At 31.7% G+C, this 26,198-nt stretch overlaps 4 protein-coding genes across 7 annotated transcripts in view; 2 read left to right on the top strand and 2 right to left on the bottom strand.

Annotated features, from left to right (window-relative positions):
- LOC119835808 (inositol polyphosphate-4-phosphatase type I A) overlaps positions 1–4,285 on the bottom strand; it is a 14,868-nt gene extending 10,583 nt beyond the window's left edge. The window contains exons 1-11 of one of the 2 annotated variants that reach the window (XM_038360817.1): positions 3,870–4,285; positions 3,643–3,798; positions 3,362–3,553; positions 3,001–3,152; positions 2,757–2,918; positions 2,153–2,508; positions 1,871–2,061; positions 1,478–1,634; positions 1,120–1,313; positions 858–973; positions 179–616 (exon numbers count right to left, since the gene is read on the bottom strand). In XM_038360817.1, the coding sequence (XP_038216745.1) occupies positions 179–616; positions 858–973; positions 1,120–1,313; positions 1,478–1,634; positions 1,871–2,061; positions 2,153–2,508; positions 2,757–2,918; positions 3,001–3,152; positions 3,362–3,553; positions 3,643–3,798; positions 3,870–3,987 (2,232 nt within the window). In that variant the 5' untranslated portion in view covers positions 3,988–4,285. The remainder of the gene's footprint in view (positions 1–178; positions 617–857; positions 974–1,119; positions 1,314–1,477; positions 1,635–1,870; positions 2,062–2,152; positions 2,509–2,756; positions 2,919–3,000; positions 3,153–3,361; positions 3,554–3,642; positions 3,799–3,869) is intronic. The other variant, XM_038360818.1, reaches the window with a different exon arrangement.
- Positions 4,286–4,701: 416 nt separating this feature from the next.
- Positions 4,702–14,253, top strand: LOC119835824 (importin-7). 2 transcript variants are annotated; one of them, XM_038360840.1, is made up of 14 exons: positions 4,702–4,863; positions 5,899–6,450; positions 6,525–6,709; positions 6,783–6,956; positions 7,213–7,358; positions 7,485–8,288; positions 8,367–8,590; positions 9,490–9,666; positions 10,019–10,155; positions 10,301–10,503; positions 11,067–11,206; positions 11,929–12,040; positions 12,225–12,368; positions 12,701–14,253. In XM_038360840.1, exons 1-14 carry the CDS (start codon positions 4,780–4,782, stop codon positions 12,754–12,756), a joined length of 3,138 nt encoding a protein of 1,045 aa, XP_038216768.1. In that variant the 5' UTR covers positions 4,702–4,779; the 3' UTR covers positions 12,757–14,253. The 2 variants fall into 2 exon arrangements, with proteins under 2 accessions (XP_038216768.1, XP_038216767.1); XM_038360839.1 differs by having other exon boundaries at positions 11,067–11,212.
- An 807-nt stretch (positions 14,254–15,060) lies between these two features.
- LOC119835825 lies at positions 15,061–16,511 on the bottom strand. 2 transcript variants are annotated; one of them, XM_038360843.1, is made up of 2 exons: positions 16,275–16,511; positions 15,061–16,145 (listed from the first exon to the last, which is right to left on the bottom strand). In XM_038360843.1, the coding sequence occupies exon 2, from the start codon at positions 16,126–16,128 to the stop codon at positions 15,619–15,621; it is 510 nt and encodes a 169-aa protein (XP_038216771.1). In that variant the 5' UTR covers positions 16,129–16,145; positions 16,275–16,511; the 3' UTR covers positions 15,061–15,618. The 2 variants fall into 2 exon arrangements, with proteins under 2 accessions (XP_038216771.1, XP_038216770.1); XM_038360842.1 differs by having other exon boundaries at positions 16,279–16,510.
- Positions 16,512–17,054: 543 nt separating this feature from the next.
- LOC119835594 (serine/threonine-protein kinase prp4) lies at positions 17,055–25,026 on the top strand. The gene is made up of 10 exons (XM_038360512.1): positions 17,055–17,314; positions 19,204–19,238; positions 21,183–22,257; positions 22,450–22,590; positions 22,685–22,954; positions 23,187–23,275; positions 23,369–23,515; positions 23,655–23,923; positions 24,060–24,436; positions 24,514–25,026. Exons 2-10 carry the CDS (start codon positions 19,228–19,230, stop codon positions 24,718–24,720), a joined length of 2,586 nt encoding a protein of 861 aa, XP_038216440.1. The 5' UTR covers positions 17,055–17,314; positions 19,204–19,227; the 3' UTR covers positions 24,721–25,026.
- Positions 25,027–26,198: the final 1,172 nt, after the last annotated feature.

Genomic DNA, 26,198 nt, shown 5'->3' with positions numbered 1-26,198 from the left:
ATGTTATTTGCAGTTAACAATTTTCTTTTTTCTTTATTACAATATTTATGGCAAGACTAGGTATAGCCTATAGCCTTCTTCAATAAAGCGGATACACGCAGACACATCGTAAGCTAGTCTATATGAGAACGCTCTTAGGCTACATTTTTTGCCTCTAATTTACAAGAAAATAACATACATTTACCTTTCGCTTCATGCTTCTGCTCAAACTTTCCATGAGGCACCGATACGAGACTTGCTCCAGAGATGAGGAATTCTTAAAGTCGTGCCGCAAACTTCCATGCCTCGGTCTGTTGCCGTCGAATTTATCATCGAATTTTCCTTTAACTGGCGACCTCACTGATCTGAACGAGTGGTTTAGCTTATTCCGCTCGCTACTATTGAAGTAATCGTGATTGAATTGTAGGTCTGATGGCTCTATGATACTCTTCACTGAGTCTTGTGGTTTGGAACAGCGATTGTGGCACATGTTGGGCACACTAGATGATAAGGAAGGTGCCTCTACGGTTGGCGTGGTTTCCTTCGAGCTGGAGCTCGACGAAGCGTCCATATCGTAATCTGAACCAGTGTCAAACACACTCAATTGCTCGGTAAGCTGCATTATCGTCGATATCGTCTACAAAGACACAATAATATGAAGCGATTTACATACATACATATCAAACAAACGTAAAATAAATATTAAGTAGTACTTTCTCGTGTTTGATGTTACGCGAGTATTATACATTTAGAAATTAAACACTCCCCGTGACCACTCTCGCTGTAAAGTGTTCGAAACGTCGGGTTAATAACATAATGAATAAATCGCGTTAAAAATCCGTTAAAAGTCTTTAATTTCTAAATTCTAAGTAATTTACCGGTTTATCGCTATCCTCGCTGCAACCGTGTTTTGGCCAACCAATAATGGCTAGTGACTCTTCTATAACTTGAGGTTCCCATAGGGCTAGCATCCCTTTCGTTTTAGTCTTGATCACTGGTGAGAAAAACTATATCAATCCTATTGTAATTTATCATTAATATAATTGCCAAACACTGAATTCCCAGAAAAGAATTACACCCAAAAAATATAGTCAGAATGTTGCAAATATGGAATTTATTGATCAATAAAAAGATACACACCTTCCGTAATATGTCGTACTTCGATACACTGGTTCGCTTGTATCAGAACAACAATTCTGTCCATATCAGTTACAATTTCATCTCGGAGCGTCCTCAAAGCCATCACATTATCATATTCAGTCTGTATTTTATTCGCCGCCGCTGAATTTAGTGCTGCTTTAGTACTGTTTATGTCTTTAACTTGTTGTACTAATCTAAATGTGGAAAATATATTTCATAAAACTATGACATCTCTTTTCGTTTAGATTTTTTATATTGTATTTTCTTTCTGATTTATGGATTTTGACAGTCGAAAAACAAGATTACAATAAATAAATTACCAAAAAAAACAAGTGTTTTTGATCATGAAAAAACTTACCTAATAAGGCCCCCAGTTCTCTCTGCTTTATGCGTATGCGCAGCGAACGCACCAGCTGTAATAATGTCATGAAATCCAGTTTTGTTCAGCGTGTCATTGTGGACCCACATTCTTTGAAGGTGCAGGTTAACTGGTGCAAACTCTAAACTCGAATCATCTATGATGGAATAAAGAATATTCATAAATATTAGTAACTGAAAACAGTGATTCTCAATCATAGTTCAGAATTGATTTTTAATGCCGGATGGCAAAACACAATAAAATTATAATGAAAAGCAACCTTATCCAAACGCTGTTATTTTTTAATTCAGTTTTAGGAATCAAATATAATGAAATTTTAATAAACATATGGTATGGTTCTAAGCAATTGTGTTGTTAATTATTTGTACTAACCTTTCTTACAACTTGCTTTGAAGTATGCATGTTCAGCTTGCTGCAAACATTTCTTGGAGTGCGAATAGTGCTTCAGCAATGAAACATGTATACTTGCGAGATCTAGCTGTTTATTTTGCCAGTTACTACAAATATCACCCACAGATAATAATTCATCTAACAATTCTTTTTCTCTCTGAATATAAATATCCCTAAAAAAATATTAAGTTACAAATTACTGATTGCTCTCTAAAATATGTATACTTACAACTTCTTTCTACATCATTGAATGTTATTACTTACAATAATTGCATCGGCAATTGATAACAAAGTTTCGGTTCGGCCATAATTTCGTGAACATTAATATCACCACCCAATCCTGAATGAAACTTGTAAGTCATATGGTGACTATTCACAAAGTTTTGCTTTAACATATTCCCATATGAAGGAAATTTCAACTTCAAGCCTAATCTTGGTGGCAATGACTGAGATCTTCTATGGCACTGTATTTTTTGAGCGTTGTCTAAGTAATTTCGATCATTCGTATGACATGGGCTGTTTCCTGTACATGACGGTTCCAGACTCCAGCCATTCACAGTTACAAAACCGACTGTTTTATTATCACGTGTTTTTAAAGCTACTCGAAGTCTTTGTGATTCCTAAAAGAATGCATTAATGAAAAAAAAATTAAATTTATGTACCAAAATATTATTCTACACTAATGGGTAGTTAAGGCCAAAAATTCAATTCCATTTAACTATGTATATTATTATACTAGACTCATTACAAGCTGCTCAAAAGCAAATAATCCTCTATCCCATATCTAACATATTGTGTGTATATTGCTTTCTAATTGCAAATTATTTCAAAAATTTATAGGTTTCAAAATCAAAACTAATCTGCTTACCTGTATTGTACTCAATTGTAGAGTTGTGTATCCCATTGGAACAACAGTTTCTGAAACTCGTTCCTTAACATCATACACCACTACTCGGACCATAGCTTTTCCCGTGAGACCATCACTGGCCCGAAATAACACTGTCTTTGAAAAGCAGGGATTACTGCAAGTCTAAAAACAATACTTTAAACATCTCAACAGTACATAGCATAAATTTCAAAAGATATACATAATTCTTAAAATAAAACCTTACTTCAACTATTTCTGTTGATCCATATTTAATACACAGCTCTTTAGAAAATCGTACATAAATAACAATAACTGGAGATGGAGGTCTTCCATATGTATCACATAATAAATTATCACATGATAAAGCCAACTCACATAATGGCACTTCATTCATATCTGGAATTAAGAGACAATTAAAACTGGTGTAAATATGGTATCTGTGGAAGGTACACAAAGATGTTTTTTATTTATAAAAACATTATAGGAATCACAACTGTATGGAACTCTTTCATGTAATTTGTAAATTTGTTTTTACCACATATTGACAATAAACATATCAGAGTAAAGAATATTTAAAGAAATTGTAAAAAAAAATCAACACTTACCCAAGACTATGCCTTTCTGAGATCTATAGACAGATACATCAACAATAGGTCTTATCCTATTCAGTTTTTCTCGTAGTGCTACAATTTGTGAACTAATTATATCATAAGGTGCCATTTGCAAAGATTTTACCCAGAGTGTTCTTTCGGATTCTTGAAATGTTGCTAACCTATAGCACACACCATTTTCCCAAACTGTGTTAAGTACAAAAACATAAAATTTGTTACATGGAACACAAGCAACAGTATACCATTAATAAATACCATGATAAAACAATATTTACCAATATGAAAGGGCCAGTACCCATTCTCATCACATGCCTGAAGTTTTATGACATGTTGTCCAAGTACTATTACTCCAATCGGCTCATACCATGGTTCAGAGCCTTTTAAATAGAATAAAAGATTTCCTCTTAAACGGAACCATCGTAACGAACATCCTAAAATCAATATATTGATTTATAAAATGACTGTACATATTAAATAATATTTATGAAGAACAATGACTGACCTTCAGCACGACGAAAGAATCCGTCTTGTTTTTCTCTCATCACCATTACACCTTCACGATCGAAATTCTGTGACGTCTGAGATGCTATTGAAGCTAACTCCTGCTTGTTGTATCTCATGATTATCACATAGTTTTGAAAATCAAAAAATAGAAAATGTTATTAAGTGTATGAAAAATAATCTCGGAGATTGGGTGTGTACTTGTTTATACGAAAATAATATTATACGAGACATAGTACTAGGTAAACGTAAGAAACAAACAAACTGAAAAGATTATTTGTGCTGTTTCTAGAATTCAATTAGAATTATTATAATGTAGTCACGCATTGGTTTGTTTTAATTTGTAATCATTATTCACCTCACGTAAGGGTCAAAATAAACTACCTAATACCTACATAAAACGTAGGTGTGACATTCACTACCTACTTATTCCGAAAAGATGACATTTCGGTACCTATGACATTTGATTAACACAGAGAAGATATATATTTATACGGATTAAATCTAATGATCTATACCTACTAATGATATCATGCTGAAGAGATGCAAACTTTCGCATTTATAATATTAGTAAGAGTAGGAAGTAGAAGTAGGATAAGTAAGTATAAGTATAAGTAGGAAGCAGGATAGTAGGATCTAATCTGTGGTAGTATCAGCATGGAAATCACTTGCAGATAATTAATGTACAATTAGGAAAACGGTTTATTTTGATCTATGATCATTCAAATAAAATTTACATTTGGCTTTATGAAACTAACTATATAGATGAAGCTTTATAATCTATTCTTAGTCACGTGACCAGTCTCCAAATCTAACCAAAGACAATTTGTCTCTTTCTATCCACGCCCGGTGGTGGCGGCGCATGCCTTCATTTAGAATTTTATAAATTTAGAAGGTTATTAGCAAAAAAAATGGATACCCGAAAACTAACCGAAATTTTGAGTGCCACAATCGACCCTAATCAAAGGCAGCAAGCTGAAGAACAACTAGCTCAGGTAACTAATCTATCACCCACATGTTCTAAAAATTACAACACTGCAAATTTGTAATGCTCCGGATCACCCATATTTTACAATTGATATAAGTACTTTCATATTGTTCCAATTGATTCATCCTCTTGGTATTGATCAAATTTAAATGCATTGAACGGATGAATTATGCACAATATCATAACCTCGAAATTTCTAGACTTCATATTTGCTACAGACGATGGCTAAAAAACCGTACTTCTAACAATACTTATTTAAATGTGGGTGATATAAAAATATTCACTTGTACAGCGGTAATAATAGCTTGAATGGTTCTCCCACCAAAACAACACAATTCATTGGATGATCACCATATCCTTATTTGCATTTTTTTAGGGATAAGAATCAAACGGCGATTTTAACTATCAAAACTAATGAAAAAGCTGTTTTCCATATGACTGCTTCATATTTTTAGGACTAAATTTGAGTTCATGCTTACTTTTATTCTAATATTTGAACATACAATTTAAATGTTGATAAGTGATATAAATATTAATATCATCATAAATATCATCTTAAAATGTGCTGTCCAACAAAGATATATTTTTTTATTTGGCAAATTCAATGAACAATAACAATATTTTATAAAAATGATCCTTGTTATCCCTAAATGTAATAAAATTATTGTCCTATAATGGTTTTGATTCTGCATAAATTTGCTTGGTGGGTGTGCTCAACCTAAACAGTGGAACTTATCAAAGTCAAGTATAGCCAGACAATAATTTGCAAGACCGTAAGAAAAAATGTGTATGTGATTAAAACTTGGTTTTGTTAGTGAATGTAATTTACACTGGGTTAATTATTTTTATGAAATCTCTCAAAACCCATTACATAAAATAGTGACCTGTTTGAAAAGTATTTACTTTGTCAAACAATAATGTGACTTACAAATAAATTTTTGTATTGTTTGATAAACATATAGTTAGAGAATTTAAATATTAAGTAATATCTACAAAGTTTAATCATCCCATAATGGTTTATTTTGTAAAATTTTTATTGCAGATACACAAAATAATTGGTTTTGCACCATCTCTGCTGCAAGTTGTTATGTTAAATGAAGTTTCAAAGCCTATTCGTCAAGCTGGCGTAGTCTATTTAAAGAACATGATCACATCAGGATGGCAAGAAAAAGAAGCAGAAGAAGGTGAACCAGTACCTTTCAGTATACATGAACAAGATCGTGCAATGATACGGGACATGATTGTAGATGCAATTGTGCAAGCACCAGACCTAATCAGAGTCCAGTTATGTGTTTGTCTTAAAACTATAATCAAACATGACTTCCCGGCTAGATGGACACAAATTGTAGACAAAATACACATATACCTACAAAATCCAGAACCAAATAATTGGATGGGTGCATTATTATGTCTCTATCAGTTAATAAAGAACTATGAATACCATGTCACGGACAAAAGAGCACCGCTCAATGAAGCGATGAACCTGTTACTACCAATGATGTATAATCTCATTGTGAATCTTCAGCCCGACCCCTCCATGGAATCTGTGCTTATTCAGAAGCAAATACTCAAGTGCTTCCATTGCCTCGTAAAGGTGATTTTAATTCTTAACATTATTGTTTTGTATTATGTGAATATAATATCTAAAGCTGTTATTTATTTCCATAGTACATTTTGCCATTGGATTTAATCACAAGGGAAATATTCACAAAATGGATGGAAGTTCTTAGATCTGTAATGGAAAGGCCTGTCCCAGATCACACACTGCAAGTAGATGAAGACGAAAGGATGGAACTGCCATGGTGGAAGTGTAAGAAGTGGGCAGTGCATACTCTTTACCGATTATTTGAAAGGTATTCAAAATAACTTAAATTGTGATGTTTTTTTATGTAACTGCACACATCTAAAATCAACATTACTGTTTAGGTATGGAAGCCCAGTAAATGCCAGAGAAGAATATGTCGAGTTTGCTGATTGGTACTTGACAACGTTTACTGGTGGTATTTTGGAGGTTCTACTGAGGGTGCTGGACAACTATAGAAATAAAATCTATGTCTCGCCTCGAGTGCTGCAACAAACAATAAGCTATATTGATCAGTGGTAAGTTAAGAAATAATTTTGATGAATCATTGCAAAAGTCGCTTTTTCTGTCCCTATATTAAAAAAACTTAAACCATCAAAAGTATGCAACGGATTTTGATGGGTTTTCTTAATAGATACAGTGATCCAAGAGTAAAGTTGAAATATATAATAACATCTATAAAACTACTCCAGTTTTAATGTGTACAAAGCTGCAGGCAAAAGCTACTAATATACAAAAGCTTAAGGATAAAAAATATGTTCCTTTTCTTTTTAGCGTTAGCCATGCATATGCCTGGAAGTTATTAAAACCACACATGTTTGCTATTATTCAAGATGTGCTTTTCCAACTTATGTCATATTCAGAGGCAGATGAAGAATTGTGGTTCAATGATCCATATGAATATATCAGAATTAAGTTTGGTAAGTTGAATATAATTATATGTATATCTCTCTATCTATAATATAATCATATAGAAATATGATGGATATTCCTATTCTTGTAATTTTATTCTATTCTATTTGTTTAGTATTTTTCTTCTATTTCAGATATATTTGAGGATTTCATATCTCCTGTTACTGCTGCCCAAACATTATTGATATCATGTTGCAAAAAGAGAAAAGACATGTTGGAAAGAACAATGCATTTCTGTATGCAGGTTCTCACTGGACAAGGTGGGGAATATGGTCCTAGACAGCGAGATGGTGCTTTACACATGGTGGGAACTCTAAATGACATTCTCATTAAAAAGAAATTCTATAAGGAGGAGATTGATTCTCTATTGAGCCAATATGTATTTCCTGAGTTCCACAGTCAATTTGGATACATGAGAGCAAGAGCCTGCTGGGTCCTTCATTGCTTTGCAAGTGTTCACTTCAAGAACGAGGCTCTTCTTGCAGAGGCAGTACGACTTTCTGTCAATGCTCTTTTAAATGACACAGACCTACCTGTTAAAGTTGAGGCTGCAATCGCAATACAAATGCTTCTGACATCACAAGAAAAGGTCCACAAAATGTTAGAGCCTCAAGTTAAACCAGTGACTTCAGAATTATTGAAAGTCATCCGTGAGACAGAAAATGACAATATAGCCAATGTGCTACAAAAGATTGTACCAGTATACACTGAGCAATTGATGCCAATGGCATTTGAAATTACAGACCATTTAGCTACAACTTTCAGTAAGGTGATAGAGACAGACTGTGGAACAGATGAAAAAGCTATCACCGCTATGGGTCTTCTTAATACCATGGAAACTGTTCTAAATGTAATGGAAGATAATCCTGAAATCTTGGCACAACTTGAGAAAACTGTTTTACGTGTTGTGGGCCACATTCTACATCACAACATTATTGGTTAGTATAATTTTTAACAGTAAAAAATAAGTTTTGTACATTTTAAGATATAGCACTGAAATGAAATGTTTCTTTTAGAATACTATGAGGAAGCAATGATATTGCTTTGTACTCTGACATCAAAGTCCATATCAGAAGACATGTGGAAAGTACTAGAAATGCTGTACCAAGTGTTTGAGAAAGAAGGTTTTGATTATTTCACTGACATGATGCCAGTTCTCCATAACTACATCACTGTTGATACAAACGCTTTTCTATCAAATGAGAATCACATTTTGGCTATGTTTAACATGGTGAAAGCTGTAAGTATATACCTTAAACCAAAAAATAATAATTTATGTATTGCCATGCAATTTCATTGAATTGTGGATTTTTCATTTACTACTAATAAAAAACATTTTTAATTTGTTCTCCTTTGATATTTAAATTATGTATTATGTGCAATACACCAATGGTACATTCTTATATGTATATTCAAAATATATTTATTATTTTCTCCATGGTTGTTATCTACAAACATTCATTGAATTTATAGTACTTATTAAGCAACAAACAGCAGTAAGCCATTTTTATCTACTTGGTAGTTGCAATCTAGGTTTTGGTTGAAAGTTACTTTAAATATATTTATCAAACACCCAGCTGTCCTCCCTGGCCACACCAATGGTGTATATAGAGCACATGTCACTCAGTGAAGTTGGAACTTTCTAATGGTGAAAGAGTTTTTGAAATCGGTCCGGTCCGGTTGTTTTTGTGTAAAAATGACTCGAGCATACAAAAATACAAAAGTTTCCTCTGTAATATAAGTGTAGATTTAAAATGTGCCTCATGCATTTGCAATGGTATGCAGCGAATTGACTATTTTATTTGTAAACATAAAGCGAAATAACTGTTCTTGTTTATTATAAGAAGAATTATAAATATTTAGAGAGACCTCTCTCTAGGCGTTGCAACGGTATGGCAAAAAGACGCGAGTTCGAATCCCGTTCATGGTCAATTTATTCTATTCTATTGATTTTCAAGAAGAATATTGTCAATTTGATAGAAAACTCACGAATGCTATGCTTATTTCTATTTTTTGCTTTGCTTATGTATATTTTAAATAATCTTAGTATAGCAAACTTTGTAAATGCTTTAGCAAAAGTATAATAAAGTGTTTCTAATAGAATGAAATCTAGATATTAAATTGGCTTATTTTATCCAGGTGCTAAACTCTGATGCAGAAGATGAGTCTGAGGTATATGCTGCAAAACTTCTGGAAGTTATGGTGCTGCAGTGTTCTGGAAAAATTGACAATTGTCTGCCCTCATTTGTGGAACTTGTACTAAATAGACTTACCAGGAAAGTCAAGACTTCAGAATTGAGAACTATGTTATTACAGGTAAATATTTAAATAATAAACTATTGAATTTTTATATAGGGTCTCAGATTTACCAAAGAAAAATGTAACTTAAATATTGCTACCCTTGTATTTATGTTTGTATAAAAGATGTGCTTGAGTATAAATTGTATGCTTGTAAAATATCAAAATCACTGTATATCATATTATTAGTCAATTCTAATAAAGTACAAGTGCACAATCAGAATGTATATTTGCAATTATTTTATACTTAAGTACTTTGACTTATCATTTACATTCTAAAACAATAATAACCAAATATTATGATTAATTGAATATTATTTAAATAGTTAAAACCACAACCGCATCATATTCGAATATGTTTTTATTTCAGGTTCTGATAGCTATACTATATTGTAATCCGCACTTACTGTTCAACATATTGATGAAATTACAAGAATCAGTACCCAATGCATCCATCACACAACACTTCATTAAACAGTGGATACATGACACTGATTGCTTCATGGGGTAAATATCTATTTTTTTTAAGAGACCTCATTTATTTTATAATAATCAGCTACAAAAAGTTAAAATTATTTTGTTGCACTGTGTGTAATTTTAATTAAAGGTTCTAATGCGGTAAAATTTATTCATTTCATATTTTGTATTTTAGATTACATGACAGGAAACTGTCAGTACTAGGCATTTGCACATTGTTGGAAATGGGGCCACAGAGACCAGCTCTAGACGAAGTCTTGCCAAAGATATTACCATCATGCTTGGTGCTCTTTGATGGATTGAAGCGGGCTTATGAAGCAAGGGCTGAAGCTGATGATGACTCATCATCAGAGGACGATGATGATTATGACGATGAAGGTTAGATATAAACAGAACATGATTAGTACTGTCGGCAGTGAAAAGTAATTGATTCTCAGAGAGGTGTTCATCAAAATAAGTTTGAGGACTATTAGTCTCTTAAATCTCTATACAGTAATACCCTGGGTTTAGGCAGTAAGTGAGACCGATCAATAGTAGCGTAAGTCAGGATTCAACATTGCATATAAATACATATGAAGAATCTGTTATAATATTTATTAGCAACACCTTTTATAATTGTACTGAGGCGTTCTGAAAAATTTTACAATCATCATTTCACATTCAGCTATCTCTAATGGCTGATTTGTTATTTAGACTTCAAATACAGAATTTTTAGTTTCTGGTTAGGTTCAAATAACTGTTTATATGTTCTTGATTGATCGTCTTGATGACATCATTAGATATAAATAAATATAAAAACCGCGTGCCTCTGAATTCGCGTAAACGGGGTAGTGTAAGTAAGGGTAATCATGTCAAAAAACTTCAGAAATTTTATAAATATGTCATTGTTGTCTCGAAATTTCAGCAACATCATTTATTAAAATACTTGTATACCTTTACAGAAATACTATCTACTGACGATGACGACTTTGATCAAATGAACAATGAATATTTAGAAAACCTGGCACGTATGACAGCTAAGAAAACTGCCACCCAAGACATTACAATTACCTCCAAGATTGAATTTGAAAGCGATGATGAAGTGAGTGTTAGTATCTTATACTTAGATTATTATGCGCCTGCTTTTTTTAGTTTTGCAGCTTTTTTTATTGTAAATGTTGTTAGCTATTTAGATAGCATTGCAGTTGTTCACGTCGTTTAAAAGTTTATAACCACTAGCTTTTCGACTAGGGTTTGACTCGCGTAGTGAAGTTCAATAAAGAAAGAGAAAAATTTATTCCTAACTTACTTTTTCTTTGTTCCCCGTGATATACTGTGATATTATAAATTCTTGATATAATATCAAGGTATAAAAAAGTACAGTAGTCCAACGCGTTTGATCTCGTAGTAAAAGCCGGAAAGGTCTAGGCAATGTCGCGGAAGGGCTAGGGTTGTCACAACTCATTGATAGATAATCTAGAAAATATCCTGTGTCACAAGTATGTGTGATCAATATTGCTATCAACTCTTTAGTAATAATTGTACAATCATAACAATCTCATGGCCATGCTTCATAGATAATTAATGTCATGATTTTCATTGATGTGATACATAATTATCATTATTATTGTTGCATAATTTATATTTTTTTCAGTATTAAATTGTTTTTCTGATATGGTCGTCAGAATAAATATATTTCCTTATGTATATGAGCTAGTTAAAGTTAGTTAGTTAGTCTTCATTGCACGACCGTATAGTTTATTGTAATGCGATAATATCAGGAAAAATTCAATAGCTACATTAAATATATTGCAATTTATACAGGATGACGACGATTATGAACAAGATGAAACTGCAATTGAGTGCTATACCACAGTTCTTGATGACAAAGACTGTCCAGTTGATGAATACATCAAATTCAAGAATGCAATATCAGGTAAGTTACATTAGTATACACACATATTATGAACCATGTGGTGATGTAAATATTAAATATTAATATAATATTAAATAGTTATGTCTAATCTAGATTCTGCATTTTAATGCAAGCCTGCATTACGGATAATTTTTTCCAAGATAATGAACATTTATATATTTCATATATTATTATTTGTTTATAGCTCTGTCAACGAGTGAGCCAGCTCTTTACCATGCACTAACCAGTGTTCTTGATGAGGAACAACAGAAACAGCTGAACGCTGTGTTCGTGCTGGCCGACCAGCGCAAGGCGCAACAAGACAGCAAACGCATTGAACAGAGCGGAGGTCAGTATTCATCTATATATGTATATATATATATATATATATATGAATGTTTTCTGTATGTCATTGATGAACTCAAAAGCTACATGTCCGATTATTATGGAAATTGCTATATATGTATTTTTCCATGGAGGATTATTGTATAATGCTCATTGATAGCACCCGCCAACATGTGGCTCAAAATAAATCTACACATTTTACTTGTTGGCATACAGACACGCGTGTATAGCTAGTTACTAATATTATAAACGAGAAAGTGTGATATGGATGAATGTGATTTACTCTTTCTAAATTAAACTAAGATACTTCTAATATTGGCATGTTTATTTTTACAGGCTACTCTTTCACGGTACCAGCACAAGTACCTACAACTTTCAAATTTGGATCATAAATGGTTAGATAGAAATGAAATGAAGAATAAAGTGATTGTTTTTTTTTTATCACAATATACATTTCTTTATACACATTCTTTCAGCTCGAATCGATTTTCGAAACATAATAAATGTTGTTAATTTGTGCAAACTATTTATTTTGCTATTTATTTGTCAAATTTAGTTCCTGAATTAATATGATATATCAATTTTTCCCGACAAATTGCTAGTAATAGTTAGACCGACATCAAAATTTAGTATTACTTTCATATTGAATATTTATTTGATGTACCATTTCATCTTTAAAATAATGAATTTGTCCTTTTTTAGATTTACATTCCATCCTTGAATATTGCCAATTAAGTATTTAATTTGCATTGCAGGATGATGAAATTGATATACAATTTATATTTGGTGATATTGAACTAAATTTATCCCCTTTTATAAATCATGCTGAGAGCTATGTTATTTAAAGATGCAACAATCTACGTGATTCGTATTTTTATAGTTAATATGTTAATTGTTGATGGTAGAATTATACTGATGCAAGTTAATTATTCAAATGAATATATTATATATATAGATATTTTTTGTATAGGTGTTGAAAAATATGAAATATTTTACACCTAAATATGCACATTAAAAATCATCATTAGTTATTAGTTCATTTCATATCCCGGTAATTCTTCGTCGTGACATGCTTTATAATGAGTAAAAACTTAAAAAATCTGAAAAACAAGCTTGACTCCGCATGTTTCTACCATCTTGTTCTAGGAATTGTTGTAATGATAAGATGCCCATTTACAATTAGATTTATTTTATTATCATTAAATCACAAAAAAAAAATAAAGGCCTGTGTTGCATTTATTCGTTAAAATACTGTTAACTCATGACATTGTTTACTTTGGATGCTATTTCTTTACTATTACTTTATCGAAAAGTGTTATTTTTGTTTAAACTTTATTTCATGTAGAAATAATTAACGTTTTTTATCCAGTTGTTGGGCTCTGTAGTTACATCTCCCAACTTGATGTTAATTATAAATAAGTTTAAAAAAAATCTATCATTAGTAATCGTAACTAACGGTAAAAATCGCATGTATGTGTACGTTTCGATAGATGTACGATGTATGGATAAAACTTTTCAGGTATGAATGAAACATTTTGCAGGCTTTTAATGTTGTAAAAGAAACTACACTCACATGAAATGGTATTAACCAAGGGTTACTTTTATTAGCCAATGTATTATTGTAATCAATATTGGTTATAATAGCTTCGTTACGAAAGAAATAAAATTAATAGATATCACTTATTACTTTGATAACGATTTGTAAATTTAAACATAATAGTAGGCACTTTGTTATTCTATGTCTACTTTATTAACGTTTTCAAATTCAAATCTAGATACCAATACATGTTCCCCATGACGATTTTCTATATTGTTTACTTTGAGCGTTATTAGTATCATATAATAGTATGGCTGCTTAGATGTTTACACATATAAAGATGTATTTTCAAGTAATGTATTTTTATTTATTACCTCTACGAATTTACAAAACTCCTCCTGTATATTCTTGGAATTTACTGCAAATATGTATTGGGCTTGATAATTTGATGAAGACTATGTCAAGATCCATTGGAGTATCATTAGGGTTCTGGTTGCATAGACAAGGAGAGTAAAGAGAGAAAAGAACCTCAATGGTTTACATTACGTAAAAGTAAATAACAATGAACGGGATTTATATACCGTAATAGAACACAAAAAAGTGTGTTTGTTTAATATGCTAATCTCCGGCTACAAACAGCTCGGATATATATATATAAAATAGAGATATTCAGCATTATGTGGAGTATTTTATTTATCTAAACTGTCTTGCACGGAAGCCGCCCAGTAACTGCCCCCTGCCCTGTTTATTCTTGGATCTCTCAGAGGTCTTGAGGAATTCCTCAAGCTCGGATTTTAATAAAAGCTTTTTGTGATTTATTTCTAGAACTGAAACGCCTAAGGCTGAATGTAACAGATCAAAAACTATAAGTGACATAAAAATATTTCACATAATAAACATTTTCTGCTGAGATAAATTTGAAGATCTGGAACACCTGATATGGAACTCTAAGAGATAAGCTACCCTATAGAATGTATAGCTATATGTGGCGTGAGCTGACATTGTTCAGTCTGATGGTTATTTTAAGTCAACTTATAACATTCGAGATTTGGATCATTTGATTTAGAAATCAAATATATCTGTAGGTATTTGAGATGCAATTATTATATTTCCCATAAACGATCGGATCAATGATCTTTAGGATGCAATGAAACCATAATTTCACATAAACTTTTAATAAAAGTGTAATTATTAAAAAGAATCAAAAATAAAATATTCCTGCACCTATCAACACAACCAACACCAAGTAAATCATAGTATGAATATGTATATACAATATTTCCCTATAAAATAATTCTTATATAGATTATGTTTCAGATATTTACTTAAGAAGGCCATTATTTATTATCAAGAATCCAATTTTCTTTTAAATATTTCAATGGAAAAATATTGCAATGCAGTGTTTCCCTTACTTACAAAATTGCAAAATAATACTAATTTATTAGTCTTGTTAAATATTTTATCTTTGTTGAAACAACTTAAATAACTTGATTTGAATATTTCAAATATTTTTTTATAGTTACTCATAATAAGCATAATGCAGTAAAGCATAAGCCAATGGAACTTAAATATTCTGTTCTTAAAAATCCTCAATTAACATAATATACCATGGCAAACTTGTAAATTGTACTATGAAACAAATATATACATATCAATATAGATGCAATATGTTATTCTAACAAATTACATTTGAAACCAATTTGATTGCTTATGAAACTTACAGAGCATGAAGGGAGTCCTTAAAATAATCATAGCGATAACGCCTTTTATCTTGCAAAGCTGTTATTTTACTTGCTGTATCACAATCACGACAAACTCCGCAAAATATGCTGGTAACAACATGAAATGGACTTTGGTAGTATAGGTTTGGATTTTTAAGCATTTTATTTTTTTTGTGACAGTGAACATGGAGAAATAATTCTAGTAACAGAAGTAATACACATACAAGGCTGGGGAATATCATGAGTGTGGGTATTATAAGAAGCAGTCTGTGACTTATAGTATTTGATCCAGCCAAAATTTTAGCTTTCAAGGTTTGAAATTTTTTGGTTCTACTCATATATCCGCGTGGGAAACGGACAGGTTTACGTGGTTTTCTCGGTTCTCGAACGGAATGAGTCGGCGCAGCTTTGTAAATCATAGCCGGTTCTCCAGTTTCCTCATTCACAAGATAGGTAATTATTTCCCCAGTTTCCGCATCGCAACGAAATCTTGTAGACGCTGCCATCCTTCGGGTTTTCCGATCTAAATTATAAAACACAAATATAATGTTATGTAGTATTACAGCCTACTAGTGAAAGTAGTGTCTTATATCCTATTTTCTTTTTTAATCTAAAAATTTAACTATTATGAACAAAACATATTTCTACCAACCTACCTGGCAGCAGCAATGTTTCGTATTTTTTACGAACTTAATGTTTCGTATTTTTTATAACTTTCAGACGGTGAAAAACAATTAAAATTTTTGTATGATTTTCTTGAAGTGCATCTTCACAATGCCTTGATACTTAAAAAAACCCATGGAATTTTTAATATGCATTGAAAAGTACGAACCGTGAATTAATAACAGTGGACAGATTACAAAACTTGATAGATTAGTACTAAATACCACAGATTAACAACAGCAAATAGTTACTACGTCTAAGTACCCCTCACAGATAAGTTGATAACAATATTTTAATACCCAGTACGGGTCCAACGTAAATTTTGTGTATCTCTAACTAGTGTAAAAAAACGCTTATATCGCGAAAACGCTAATTTCAAAGTGAGCATACACGTTTATGCTATACATGCTCATTATTCGCCAAGCTATATTTCTTGTGGCGATTCTCGAGGTTAGCCCAGAAGGGCTACTACATCTTAGCACGGATGTATAGGTGAACTGAGAGTTCACCCTGGTAGCGACAAGGGCTTTGAAGGCGACGACGAACCTCGGCTTGGGCTGTCGCATGAATGGAAGGGGCCGGAGTGGCCGCACAGGGTCGGGCGGCCGCCTAACTATTCGCAATCATTTGTGACGAATGTGTAAATGCACTGTAGATTGTGAATTACCAGACTTTTAAATCAAAACAATTAGCCATTAATATTTTGTAGTTAATTGTTTTAATTTTTAAGTCTGGCAATTATTTTATGTTGTTCTGTGGAAAATAAATAGGTACAAATACTTAGCATATTAAAATCTGTGTGACTGTCTGAGATACTTACGTAGAAACAGATATACAGAATTACAGACACAGGGGGAGAAGTTAGCGAGAAGCACCAATATCCAATTATTAAATTGGTTAATGCGTTAAGCTGTTACTTGAAATTACAAACTATAGTAATCTGTAATTTATGTATCTACTTCATTAGGATTAAACACTATATTCTCACAAAATAAAATATAATCCAAGGGTGGAAGCAGTACAACTCAAGTATGTATTTTTTGTTAATAACAATGCTCATAGCAATTGATATATATTTTGGTTTTACATTTGTTTTGAGAAGATATTTGCTACCTTTAGCTAAATGTGGTTTAGAACCTCATGACTTTGACTTTTTCACGGCTCAGGCACCTATCCAATTCTGCAGTACCTATATATTTCTAATTATCTGCCATTTCCCTCGTTTAGAATTAGATTTTCGTAAACATTACAAATTTGTTTTTATTGTTTAGTAAGCCTTTCAACATCATTTTGTTTATGTTTTAAACTCATCAAAAACATTTCTATTATATATATAGAGCTTTTTAAATATTGAAATTTTTTATTGTTGATTAAAAGCAGCATTTTTGCATTAATCAATTTTCTTTTCTATGAATTTCTATAAAAAATGCGTACGTACATTATGATGTGACAGAATTTACGAAATAATAAGAAGTGTTTGAAATTAAATTGTAGGTTATATTATTATAGGTATCATGTTTATAAATTAATTTTATTTATTTTTATGTGCATATTTGGTTTTTCTAAAATTTTAATTAAAATACTTGGTAGTTAACCTACAGCTTAACTTGTAGTCATAAAAACAGCATTAAAGAACAATTGAAAGACATGGCAACAATAGCAATATTCTTAGCGATTTTATTGAATAATAATATTAGCTCAACTCTGGTTAATATGTAGTTTAACTGAAATATCAAAACAAAGATAAAAATATAAACCAACTTTATAATAACAAGTATATTCTGGTCTAAAATAGTGAATTATTACGCAAATTGTTATATAAAATGTATTAAAAAAAAACACAACTTATACTTTAATTATAGAATCAACTAAAATTACACATTCAAATTATAAAATTATTGTATTTTCACCAGTCCTCTTTAAGTATTCAAAGTTTGAAAATAAATATGTTTTGTTTAAAGTGGATCAAATTTGAGTCTAAAGCTGGCTACAGAAAAATGTATAAACTAAAGATGTATTTAATAAGAGCATGTTAAAATGCATTGCGTTATGCTGACACTAAAGATTATTGCCTTTACTTTCATTATTATAGATAAAAAGTAAACATTGATCAATGTTCAATCAACATACACTATTCAATGTATAATACAAAACACACCAGCTTTCCTCCAGAGTACCAAGATTTTCCTTCATAGTTCCCATGGGAAATCCATATTATGAGTTATAACTGATAATATATTCTTTCTTGGGTCTCAAACTATTTAATAAATTTCATCCAAATTAGTTCAGTATCTCTAATAAACAAACTCTTTAGTTTTATGAAACATATTAGCTGTTGCCCGCAACTTTGTCCGCATGCGACATAAGAAAAATTTGCTGCTCCCCATAAGTGATAGTGTGATATTCTGCAGCCTATATGTTGACCCAACCTGTTAGTAATGTTCATGTAAAATTTTAAGTAGAATCCATGCAGTACTTTGTATGCATACATACATTCCCTACATACCAACAAACAGACAAAAAATTCTAAAAATTATAATAAAATGTCTCTATATATTGTGTAGTACTTTATTCATTAAATATTAATAAATTTACAAAGGTGATTTGGTATATCTTATCCATTCTAAAAAAAATTGTTTAAACGGACTGATTTGATTCAAACTTTGTACACTTAAAGCCAACATTAATTTAATTTCCTTATGTATGCCATATATAAGAGCAAATGAGAGCATTTAGTTGAATCTAATATCATAGTGTGTTTTTTTTATTTCTGAGACCATATTTATTTTATTATTGTTTATTTTCTTCAATTGACCTTTGTTTATTAGACCATATAGTATCAATAGAAAACCAGATTTTATATTTTAATGTTCTGACTATTATTATTTTTTAATATTCATTTTATTTATTTGTTACAGATATAATTCGTTTGTTGACCAACAATGGGTAAACAGTAAGTATTTTATACTATCTAAATTTTATACTAACATATACCACATGTGACATGCAAGTTAAATAGAATACATGCCATAGTTAATATCTTGTTAGTCCTTATCCTCCATGAGACAATGAAGCTTACTGTGTTGTTAAATGGAGAAATGATAGAGTAAAGTACTAGGAATAGCTTATTTAGGTGTGGTACAAGTGAAGACACTGTTATGTACACAGTGTGTTCAGTGAGTGAGTGAGTGACAATAAATATTTATACAGTAATATGTTTTATAATCCCTAATTCTTTTATAATTGTTATGTTTGAAAATGTTTTTAACTACGACTGTCACCTTAATATGGTAAAGAAGTGTGTTATCTTTTAGAGTCTGTAAGAAACTCGGTAGCTGTTTATTTTTAAATAATGTCAATTTTACATTTCAATTCTACATAATATATAACATGTACATAGAAATGATGCCAAATATCTGGCCTGTGGTTCTTAAGCGAAAACATTGCATGGATTGTCATCTTCCATATATTCATGAATGCTGTAGTGGGCTCTCTGAACCATTAAATTTTTAATATAGTTTTTGAATTTAGCATGTTTACTAAACTATGTAATTCTTTGTCCAATGAACGAATTTTTTACTTTACTAAGCCGGAAAATATAATTTCCATATGTGCTGCCCTGCTCCATAGCAGAATTCCATAAGACATGATGCTATGATGCTATGGAAGTAGCTAAAAAAATCATCTTCTTGCTCATAAGAAAGAGATAAATACCATCAAAAAGTTCAGTTTCGTAAACAACAAAAGCAAATACATTTCTTTGATGCTTAAATATGTAGAAATATATTACAATTATAAAACTACTATTTTTTTTATTACATTCTTATAACTATTATAATATAGTGGTATCTATAAAAGTTTTTATTCTTATAACATTATTCATATGAATTTTTTGTTAAGTTCCACATATTGCCTCAAAAGAAAGTGGTTATTTATTGATAAAACTGAAACTCACTGAAAACCAAACATAAAACAATTTTATTTGTTTTTTTGGAATAGTTTTTTTTTTACATTAAGATATTTGTTAATTGTGTAGTATTAACTTGGTACAAATCATTTAATTTTATTATTTCTGTATCAACTACTGTCCAAGCCAGTGGCATAATTGTGTATTTCATTAAATGTCCTTCTTACAGAAGCTTTGTTTAATAAATAAAAGTTTGAGTCTCTTTACGCTGAAATTTGGTATAATTTTCATTAAATCATATAAGAGATTTCTTATTATCTTCTTTTAATGTTTTTACTCCAAACCAAAAAAGTATATAATCTAATAATACAATGATTTATAGATGCCTAATCATTTTAAATGCTTACTAAAACTATAGTACATATATTGAGTATTCATCCTGCAACCAAAAAAATTAACATTTTCTTATCCCCTAAAAATAAGTAATAACGGATAATAAATGTGCTAATAATAAGAAAAATCATAATTGTTAAGCAGTGGATATCAGTTAGCATCATAATATAATGATAATACCGGAGTTTCAATGAATAATTTATGTAAAAATTTTCTTCTCACTTATAATTATTGCTTCAGTACAGAAGATACTTATTATGTGGCAACCTTCTTTTAAATATATTCCCAATTTTTGTGTTTGGCATTTGTCAAATAATTCTGTTAAAATTATGGTATGATTTCATAATTGCACAGAGCATGTCCTAAGGCAACAATATGAGTAAACTCTCTATTAATATATGTATTAAGCTTAACGCGGGAACCGCAAAAAATTACAGGCAAATAACTTAAATAATGTGCAAATAGTAATGTTAAGTATGTATTAACATATTTGAACTGGTTCCAGAATAGTAAAATATTTTGTGAATGGAGCGCCTGGAGAAAAGCTTGCGTCATATTTTTCCGTAAGTACATACAATATTATCTTATTTGTTTCAGTACAAAAGGCGAAGTTGAAAATTCAAAAAATGGAACTGCATATGAAGAGTGCGCCAAAAAGAAGAAAAAAAACAAAAAGCATAAGAAGCACAAGAAAGAAGTTAATGATGTTGGAGAGAAGAAACACAAAAAGACAAAAAAGCCGAAGAAGGAGAAACGACTTAAGTCTGAGAGCGAAACTTCTCTATCTGATGTTGAAGACCTGATTAGGAAATCTCGGCAATGTAAATCACAAGCAAAAGAGCCTCAAATTGAGACTGTAAAATCAAGTACTCCAAAACCTAACAATGGAAGTGCCTATATTGTAAAGTCGCGAAGTAGCAGTAGAAGTAATTTGCATAAGAAAGGCGACAGTGTGGAAATTATTTCATCAAACTCGGAGACTGAGAACTACCAAGAAGACTGTGCAAGTCCAGAACTTACAATGATAGAAGACGATCTTAATTTAGAAGAGTTAATGCATCAAAAAGAACTCCTGCAAGCGCGATTAGTTGCATATTCTTCAGATACAAGTGACGAGGAAAATCAAAGAAAGAGAAAAAGAGGTGATATTATACATATCAATGATAACGAGGCTGGAGCTACACATCATAAACGAAGTCATAAAGAATATGAAATAGAAAAGCGACGGAGCAGCAAACATAAATCATGTAGGGAAGAACGTGAAAGGCACAAACACAGATCGCATCGCGATCAAAGTAGTGAACACCGGAAGGATTTGGAAAGAAGGTTAGATGACAGAGAATATCGAGACCGCAAAGACAGAGATCGCCGTAAAATAGAAGAACGGGAACGCGAGAGGGACAGAGAAAGAGAACGTGAGAAAGAACGAGAGAGGGATAGGGAGAGGCGAAAAGAGCGTGAACGAGAAAGGGAGCGTGACAGACTAAGGGACAGAGAAAGGTCATCAGAACGACGTCGAAGAGATAGGGATATCGTCAGGGGCCGTCGCTCGCTGTCTATGCGCCGAGATCGCCGATACTTAGATCGGGACAGACGATCTCGAGATAGAAGTCGTGATCGCTACAGAGGGCGTTCGCGTGATAGAGGTTCAAATGGCAGAGACAGACATAGAGTAAGTTTTAAGTGTAGTAATTTCCAAAGAACTGAACTACTTAGCTTAAAAATCACCTTCTTAGTCCATCACTTAATGCAATTTAAAATAATTAGTTAAACAGTTGGAGAATCACTGACCAAGAGTTGAATTGTTCTTCTCTATTGTATAGTATAATTAAAATTGTGTTGAATTACATATTATATTTTGTAGGGTTCACCGACAGCTGTGTCCCACGTCGTCCCAAGTTCAAGTGACGAAGAGCTCGATATATCTATTAATACAGATGAAGAAGAAGAAACTGAAGAACAAATAATTGAAAAGAGAAGAAAACAACGAGAACTTCTTTTACAGGTTTCATAGATTTATTGATGTTTTTATGATATCTTAATCTTTAATCATTTTCGTATATATTCGTATATTATGGCTAAATTAATTGTTTTTTCAGCGTTTGGGCACAAACAATAATAATGACGGGAAAAAAGAAGAGAAAAGTGAGACAAATATGAAGAAGAACTCAACATCTGACATAAAATACATTAAAGAAGTGAACTCTGCTACAATTCTTAAAGATGATTCCCATATAAATAACTCGACTGAAGTGAATAAAGAAACAAAAGATCAAGGGGTCGACAATGAATCATTTAAATTGGAGAAATCAATAAAAAAAAGTGAATGGGACATGTTTGCTGATCAAGATAACTTTGATAATGTTGACGTGAGTTTTATGGTGTATCTTAAATTTTTTCTCTTACTTTTACATTAATTTAAACCCAATATTCATAATTATTGTATATACATTATTATAACAGCCCTCGGTTTGATGTTCCAGTGTTAATATAAAATAGTTGTATTGGACCTTTTTATTATATTGCATTTTGTATATTGCATTGCAATATATGCTAGACAAATGGGCATTACATCTAACATTTTTATAATTTTGCTTATAGACACCAACAGCTGGAAAGCCTAGGAGTAAATTGACCCAAGAGAATCCTTCTCTGACAGATAATTGGGATGATGCAGAGGGTTACTATAGGTATGAATTAGCTAATAGGTTAATTGTATTTATCTTTCTCTGTGACAATGTTTTAAACTTGACCTTTGACAATATTTTAATTCTTATTTCCAGAGTTCGAATTGGTGAAGTTCTAGACAATAGGTATTCTGTTTATGGTTACACTGGCCAAGGAGTATTCTCAAATGTGGTTCGAGCCAGAGACCAAGCCCGTGGCAACACCGATGTGGCTGTTAAAATAATCAGAAACAATGAAATAATGTAAGTAAAGTTCAGAATTATCTATTCTCTTCTCCACTACAATAAGAGTACTTTATGTAAGTCAAAGAAAAATTCACATCTTTAAATATAGAATATTTAAATATACAACAATATTAATAAAGTGTATTTCTCAATACAGGCACAAAACAGGTCTCAGAGAGTTAGAAATTCTAAAGAAGTTGAATGACGCGGATCCAGATGACAAATTCCACTGCCTTCGTCTTTTCCGCCACTTTTTCCATAAACGCCATCTGTGTATGGTAATGGAACCGCTATCAATGAATTTAAGAGAGGTTCTTAAGAAGTATGGAAAGAATAGTGGCATACATATAAAAGCAGTCAGAAGCTATACACAGCAAATGTTATTAGCATTAAAATTATTGAAGAAAACACGAATTTTACATGCAGGTACTTATTTAAGTAGTCTAAAAGATGCCATTATGTTGCTTGCTATGTGTTTCTTTAATATAAATTAACATGATATATCAACGTATATATGACAACTTTATTTGGTCGTATCAATAACTTTTTATATTGTTCCCAGACATAAAACCTGACAATATTTTGGTCAACGAAAGCAAACTTTTGTTAAAGTTATGTGACTTTGGTGCTGCTTCACAAGTATCCGATAATGATATTACACCGTACTTGGTATCGAGATTCTACAGGTCGCCCGAAATTATATTAGGAGTCCCATATGACCATGGTATAGACATGTGGTCAACGGCTTGTACAATTTATGAGCTGTCTACGGGGAAAATTATGTTTAGCGGTAAATCTAACAATGAGATGTTGAAATACTTTATGGACCTCAAAGGCAAGATACCCAATAGAATAATTAAGAAGGGTCACTTCAAAGAACAGCATTTTGATGCTAACTGTAATTTCCTGTATCATGAATTGGATAAAATTACTGAAAGGGTATGTTGATCTATGATAATAAGATTGCTGCTGTATTAATTTTTAGGACATAAATTAACCAATTGTTTGCATTGCAGGAGAAGGTAGTAATTATGTCAAGTATAAAACCGACAAGAGATTTACTCTCCGAATTAGCACCATCCTTGCATCGGTTACCGGCGCCAGAAGCTAAGAAGGTGAACCAACTGAAGGATCTCCTCGAGCGAATGCTGATGATTGACCCAACGAAGAGAGCATCTGTAAATCATTGCCTTGCTCATCCTTTTATCCAGGAAAAAATTTAGTTTTTTTGTTAACCTCATTTACAGACAATAATAACTATTACATGTACAATGTTTAGTTCAGATAACTAGGTTAGTTGGGGAAGCCCGTCCGTGTCTTTAGCAAACTATGCTTAAATATTTGTATAAGTGTGTTAAAATGGTCTTTAATTGTATTTTACATTACTTGACACGAAATAGTGTGACATAGTATGTAATTTTTCTTTTTTTTGGCTATTGGATATAGCATAGTTTTATTTGTTTGATTGCAAATTACAACTGTCAGGGACTTAGCTTTCAAAGTTCAAATTACCTGTATGAACCAACAAAGGTTTTTGTTTTTTAGTTTTGACGTTTATACTCACATGTTTTTTTTTTAATCATTTCGTTTTAAATTTGATTAAGTTCTAATTAAAATGTATAGGTATCATAGATTGATCACATTCCTAATCCATTGAATGTTATTTTGTGACTGATAAATTTTGCAAAAGCGATTACTTGAGCTTGGTATTTGTAACAAAATCTCAATGAACATGTAATAGCTCTTGCATAGCCAAATAGATCTTTTTCCAACAATTGCAACGGCGAGTCATCAAAAAGTTTGAAGCTGGAAGCAGATATAACCTACATAAGGTTAATCAGTTTTAGTGCAATCTAATAATTAATTTTTATTATCAGTTGACTTTACGCTGATATATGCGAATCAGTTATTGGCTCCCTTTGGACAAAATCTATGCATTATCTTTTTCAAATAGGCACATTCATAAAACTTTTGGAAGATTTTAACGCTGTGCAATATGACGCGTAGAATGGGTAATATAGCATTTTGTATATTTAATATAAACTTAAGGTAACTTTAAAAACTTTGATTGACAAAGTTTTATGAGTATAGATAAAACACCTTTGTCAAATGAATAAAAAAGTGGATACAACTAAAGACAAAGTAGTTTTCTTTTTCATTACTTTACGTGGATTGTCCACAAATCTGATTTATATTACAGATAGGCGTCCTACAAACTTTAACAAACTTTCGCGTTGAAAGTTTATAAGTATGGATATATATGGATAGATGTTTGTTATTCTTTCATGCGAAAACAGATTATCGTATCAATATCAAATTTGATACAGAGGTAGATTATAGACTGAATTAGGAAATATGGTTTACTAGCTGCGCCCCACGGTTTCACCCGCGTAAGTCTATCCCGTAGGAATATCGAGATAAAAAGTTGCCTATATGTTATACCAGTTATCCAGCTGTCTACGTACCAAATTTCTTTGAAATTGGTTCAGTAGTTTTTGCGTGAAAGAGCAACAAACACACACACACACATCCTTACAAACTTTCGCATTTATAATATTAAGTAGGATAGGATTTACAAGGATACCACGCGTGTGATTTTCATCATTAAGTAGTGATCGCATCACGAAGTGCATTTAAAAAAGGCTTAAGGTGTAGGTAGCGATCTCTACCAGGCAACCTTTAAATTGAAGGAAAGAATTAA

The sequence above is a fragment of the Zerene cesonia genome, chromosome Z, assembly GCF_012273895.1.
Source record: "Zerene cesonia ecotype Mississippi chromosome Z, Zerene_cesonia_1.1, whole genome shotgun sequence".
Classification (NCBI taxonomy): Eukaryota; Metazoa; Arthropoda; class Insecta; order Lepidoptera; family Pieridae; genus Zerene; species Zerene cesonia.
This window is presented reverse-complemented; position numbering and strand designations above follow the sequence as displayed.

What these genes read in the sequence shown, in the direction of transcription:
- LOC119835824 (XM_038360839.1), top strand. Translation starts at nt 4,780, where the DNA reads ATGGATACCCGAAAACTAACCGAAATTTTGAGTGCCACAATCGACCCT. An exon ending in ATATATCAGAATTAAGTTTG is followed by an intron (nt 7,359 to 7,484) that starts GTAAGTTGAATA and finishes CTTCTATTTCAG; the next exon opens with ATATATTTGAGGATTTCATA. An exon ending in TGTTTAACATGGTGAAAGCT is followed by an intron (nt 8,591 to 9,489) that starts GTAAGTATATAC and finishes TATTTTATCCAG; the next exon opens with GTGCTAAACTCTGATGCAGA.
- LOC119835594 (XM_038360512.1), top strand. An exon ending in AACGAGAACTTCTTTTACAG is followed by an intron (nt 22,591 to 22,684) that starts GTTTCATAGATT and finishes TTGTTTTTTCAG; the next exon opens with CGTTTGGGCACAAACAATAA. An exon ending in ATCAGAAACAATGAAATAAT is followed by an intron (nt 23,516 to 23,654) that starts GTAAGTAAAGTT and finishes TTCTCAATACAG; the next exon opens with GCACAAAACAGGTCTCAGAG.
- LOC119835825 (XM_038360843.1), bottom strand. Translation starts at nt 16,128, where the DNA reads ATGGCAGCGTCTACAAGATTTCGTTGCGATGCGGAAACTGGGGAAATA.